This window comes from Dendroctonus ponderosae, unplaced genomic scaffold (genome assembly GCF_020466585.1).
Source record: "Dendroctonus ponderosae isolate FM_Combo_2020 unplaced genomic scaffold, Dpon_F_20191213v2 Dpon_F_20191213_11, whole genome shotgun sequence".
NCBI classification, from domain to species: Eukaryota; Metazoa; Arthropoda; class Insecta; order Coleoptera; family Curculionidae; genus Dendroctonus; species Dendroctonus ponderosae.
In genome coordinates, this window is record NW_026017213.1 from 7,121,528 (window position 1) to 7,127,073 (window position 5,546).

General features: G+C 44.4%; 1 protein-coding gene across 1 annotated transcript in view; it reads left to right on the top strand.

Annotated features, from left to right (window-relative positions):
• The window catches only part of LOC109542728 (potassium/sodium hyperpolarization-activated cyclic nucleotide-gated channel 1), a gene marked incomplete in the record, with an annotated part of 82,891 nt that overhangs the window by 71,911 nt on the left and 5,434 nt on the right, over positions 1 to 5,546 (top strand). The window contains 3 exon segments of the mRNA XM_048662638.1: positions 1,757 to 2,002; positions 4,819 to 5,005; positions 5,212 to 5,303. Coding sequence (XP_048518595.1) covers positions 1,757 to 2,002; positions 4,819 to 5,005; positions 5,212 to 5,303 — 525 coding nt within the window.

Genomic DNA, 5,546 nt, shown 5'->3' on the forward strand with positions numbered 1-5,546 from the left:
AAATTCCATGTTTTCCGTCCCATTTTTGCTCATTTCTCGGAAGCAAAATGAGCAAGAACGCTCATTTGTACATCATTCTAGACAGAAATAAATGGCCTTTTTCGAAAGTGAACCATGGATGGGAAAATGTTGCCAGTTTTCTCAAATAATACTTGAATTCAAGAAGTTTGAGTGTTATGACCCCTGGAAGCTGAGAGTTTTGTCAAGATTTGCCTGCAATTAACTGCACCTGCAATTATGCAGCGCTCGAGTGCAGCCAGCAGAATGTAGTGCGTTCCCTGCAAAGCATAAGGGCGACGTGAGCTCATGAGGCGAGCTCAAACCGAGCTTGACGTACATATTGAATTTTGCAGGGCAAAATACGCGATTTGATGCCCCTTTTTGGCTCTTTATCCAATTTTAAGTTAAAGCCGTTCGGTGCATTGACAAAAGTCTCACTTGTCTGATCTCGCGATTTTCCCGTTCCACTGCGACGTGCGCTGGGAAACTTTGAAAATTACAGAGAAACTTTGCGCAGTATTTTCCCATTGATGGTTGACAGCAGTTGAGAGCGATTGAACTTCCAATTTGATTGGAAAAGTTCAAATTTGCATCAATGCGAAAAAAGCAAGCGCATTGTATAGTTTGCAGTGCTTTCCGAAGGATGGTTATCAATAAAAGTGCCGAATATTTCGGCTTTTCTGGCCGTTGCAAGAAGCAAAAATTTGAATCCAGCAGGAGCACAAAAGAAGCTAAAAACAAATCCGGTAGAGCAAACTCTCTCACTGTGCATAAAGCAGTGCATTCGGGGCATTTTATTCCCATTATCCCAGCAAAGCAGCCCTTGACAAACTCTTAAAACTAATTCCAATATTAATTACCTCAACTTGTCCTCCTTAGCTGCGGTTCGCAGGTGCTTTTGTTGGGCAAATTGGAAAAACGAGCTTCGAGCTTCAGAGGCGGCACTTCAAAGGGCCTTTCCCTTTGAACGGTGTATTGCAACAAACTTGACTGCTGCACGCCTAGAAGGAATGTTCCCAATCGGGACTTGGTGTCTAATTAGTCTAATAGTCTTAGTCCATCAACAGCCCCTGTTCGACTTCGACGGAAAACACAACAGCGACAGCATTTAATCCAGTTTTCTCTTCAATATTTGCCTTTGCGCTCTGTCTGACAAAAGGGGAAATCTCGCCCTTAAAAAATGCACACACAATTCGTAGGCCAAAACGGAAAAAGCAGGTGCTTGCCGGCTCCCGCAGGGCCCAAATGCGTATTTGCAGGAGCAGCAGGCTTCAGTTTTGCGCCCTTTAAATATATAATGGGTCCGCAGCGACCCGAGCTAGTCTAATTTTAGAAAGCTGCAGTCCTGTTTGCTTGTATGTGTGTGCTCGCTGAAATTGCTTTGTGCGGATTTGAGGGGCTGTGCAGGAAAAATCGCATAAAAGTAAACTTCGAACACATTGCGAAATAAAGAACTGATTTGAACACAATAGGGATTCTTTCAGAGCGATGTAGATGCGGAATTTTGCTTGTTTTCACGGGCTTCGACCCATCGCTTTTGTTGCCAGTGTGAATTAAATCTTCCTGGATTCTAATTGGAGGGAAACTTCCCCCACTGTCCCACTCTCCTTTGGAACGTTGAGCTGAAAAGCTAGCAAAACACTCAGGAACTGACGAGAGATTTTTTATTTATTATGAATGCAATTTGTGCGACAAGTCGAATCTTTTGTGGTGTTTTGGGCACTGGAGAACCTCAAGCAATTTGGGAAATTTTCAGCTGCAATGGGGCGCAGCCAATCGACTCCCGGCCTGGTGGAATCACGGGGAAAAGTGGCGCTGGAAGACATGTGGGTTCCTCCCATATCCTTCGCAGGCTTGACGTCGCTCTTTCCACGATCGCTGGCAGCTTCGTCTCCTCCTCAAAGTGTCCGCACCTTGCCAACTCCGGACAGTCCTGCCGGTTCCACCAGCAGCGACCGAAGCAGACAGAGCAGACACAGCAGGCAGCCGCACGTGAGATCAGGTAAAAATCCCTCAGCTAAAGGATTCTTTATGTGCGAAACAGGTTGATTCTCGCAGGTTCCTAACGATGAAATATTGCTGACGGGTAATAGGGCATGTTTATTTTATGTAGAAAGGAACAAAAAGCGTTTTACTGCAGGGGGAGGTTGTTGTTTCGCAGGCGAAGCCAATTTGTGAACGGGAGCAAGGCGCCACATGTGAAAAGGCATGACAGGATAATTTTTCATTTTGTTCCGGAGTTGATTTATCCAATCATGGTATCGGTTCGCAAGACAGCCAGCCATCCTTGAAGAACTCAAGCCAATCAATCTTGGTCTTGTCAAGGTGGATTATCAGCAAATTGGAGGGGTTCGAAACGGGCCCGACTACTAACAGGAATTTTAGACTTTTTCCTAGAACCAATCAGGGATTTTCAGCCGTTTGCGTCCGTTCAACGGACAAAGTGTTTGGCCCTTCCGACGCTCTTCAATAGGCTATTTTTCCTTTCTTGACCCACTCAACGTTCTTCGGTTTAAAAGCTTTTTTCCGATTGTTCGCGCCTCTGAGCTCTAACTTTTTTGCCCAATTAATACAGCATTTTATTAACCCAACTGTTCCTTTTTCTCGTATCAATTAGGTTTTCCCGATCGGTTTCCCAATCATTTTGCATAAATCCTGAAACACCCACGCACTGAGTGAAAGCGCACTTTTCCCCATCCAGTCAAGCAGCTGAAAAACTATTTGTATTTATCCACTGAAGACTGTCCAAAGAGCATTCCGCTCTATGCAAATTTATACAGCAGCTTGAAGGGCACTTAAGTGCTCAGCAAAGACACATTCAGCAGGAAACACATACATAGTGTACAGTTTTTTCAGCGGAAAACGTTAAACAAAGCCTTATCTAACTAGAAGCACTCTATTTGATATGCGATCGCATCCTGGATGAACGTTCTCCGTGCCGGATTTAGCTGCCGTTAATCCTGAAAGGGACAAATATTTGCAAATGTGATTCCACACCGGCATTCTGGCCGCTTTTTTGCCTTTTACCAGACCTGATTTATCAGTTCTGCATCGGAAAACCGGTTTTTGGCAAATCAATCTAACCGCTTCGAGAGCAACATGTAACTGTATCAAAAGAAATGTACTTTCGAGGCAAATCCTTGAAACTGATGGGTTTTTAGGCCGTCGTTCGGTAGAATTTTTTCCTGACGTTTCGCAAGCACGAGTGCCTTGCATCTTCAGAAGTGGTTTGGGTTAGTTCTCATCAGAACTTCTCTCAGACCTTTCTTCTTCTCATCAGAGCCCGTTCGGAAGAACTGAGCGGGCTCTGATGAGAAGAAGAAAGTTCTGAGAGAAGTTCTGATGAGAACTAACCCAAACCACTTCTGAAGATGCAAGCCACTCGTGCTTGCGAAACGTCAGGAAGAAATTCTACCAAACGACGGCCTAAAAACCCGAAAAACCCATTAGTTTCAAGAAATGGCCTTGAAAGTCTATCTCTTTTGATTTTCGAAAAGACGATTCGACGAAAGTCGCTTTTGGGCAAGACAAACTGTAACTCGCAACACTGTTGGGGCAGTTCGGCGACGGCCGTCTCAATCGCAAGGCACTCCCCTATAGCTGTCCTTGTCAGTGCACTTGAACGGTGCAATAAACAGAGCGCGGAATGTTTTGCGCTCCCTCTGCGTTACTTACAGCACAAACTATGCCTGTTCTTGTCTGTCACATTGCATTTACGCGCAACAGTTTGGAGAGGACAATGACAAACTGCCCCAGATTATTCAAGTTTTTAAGTTTTTTGAAATATCGGTGTGTATACGTACGGTGGATTTTAATTAAACTCGCTGCGCATTTTTTCCTTTGGAGCGCTACTGTAAGCGTTCAAGCACTTTCTTAAAGGTTCTACATGAAAAGGCATCAGGATCTTTGTGTGTGTGTGTGTACAAATTGTTGATGTTTTTTTTTGTTGGGAAACAAATGCCAAACCAAATTGTGCCTACAAAATTCGGCAAACTATATTTTCCAAGACGTCTTTGGGTTGAAATTGCGGGTAGTCAAATCTTTAGGATTTTGCTCGATTTGAACATTTTCTTTTACTTAAAACTTCTGCTCGTAATCGGTAAAATTGGATCAGAATGTTGCAGAATCTGAGCTGTAGGAAACAAGACCTGAAAAGTTCAAAATTATAGAACAATTTGTTATCGCAAACTTAAGCAAAGAGTCTCAAATGCTCCTGATCTAAAAAATAGCATAAAACGAGGCAGGGACCAGCTCCTGTCTATCTGCAAGATATGTAAAAACAGCCTGCAATTGCAAGATTTGCGAATGTCTATGATTGGAGTCGCAAATTGGAGTAGAAATGTGCAAACTGCGCGTGCAGAAATTCGGATTTTGTTGCTAAGAGTTGCCTTTTTTCACAAAAACCTTTCTGCAAGCTGCAGATCGCAGTGGCTTCAATAGTTAAAAATTCTTCGACTTCATATTGTTGAAACCTCAGCTCCTGGGGCAAAACAAATCCAATCAATTGCTCTGCAGTCTGCGCTAAGCAGTAAACTACCAGGCCCTCAATCCCCCAACTCACCGAAACCGAGCGCAAATTAGCAAATCTATTTCAATAATCCAACACGACACGTCTCATCACTATTATGATTGCTTTGCTGTGCCAATTTTCCTTAAGCTTCTTAGCCGCGACGGATGAACTTAAGCCCCGAAAAGGTCAAGAGATTTGGCCGAGTGGTTTAAGCTGAAAGGTGAACGCAAATTTCGGGCTCTGATTACCTCGACTATACCTACTTTGGAAGAGCCTAATCTCCAAAAGGAGTTTTGCTAATGTTCCAGGGACTACCATCAATGGGAGCGAGAGCATGACGCAGCTGGTGTCTGGACGCACCACGCCATTGATAGCGTCGCACGAGATTCTGGAGCAGGAAATCAAGCGCCTGCGGGAGCGACTGCAGACCGTGGAATCGGAAAACGCAGCCATGAGTGTGAAGCTGAGTCAGCAACAGTGGGAATTGGAGAACAGGTTTGACCCAAATCAAGTGTGATTCAAAATTGCCCATTTCCAGCTTTTAAACAGCGTAGGAAAATCAGTTATGCAGCCAGCAGCTGCAGATCTTGAGCTGACAACTATCGCTATTCTTTATTCAAGTGAAAATTGCTGTAAAAAGCCATTTTTGAATCACCCATTATATATTTGCGAGCTTTTAGGGCACAAGCAAACCGTTTCAGATTGGCGGAAATTGAGATGCAAATTTGCGGGTCCAGATCGACGAGCTCCCTGGAACAAGACGAGCTGGACAGGAACCGGGAAAGCATCATTTAACGGCTGGACGCGCTGCCTCACGCATGGCACACGCACCCTTCTTCTCTCATGGTGCAGTTCGTTGCGTGACGGCTGAAGCGCGAACCCCCCAGCTCAACATCTTCCAACTGCCCCGAAAACACTCTGATCAACATTTAAGCTGTAACAGTCGATGTGTTTTAATCTGCTTCCTCGCCTGCTTCTATAATCTTTTGCGTCTTCTTGGTCAAGAAGGATGATGTTAAATTGCTGTCTACTTCTG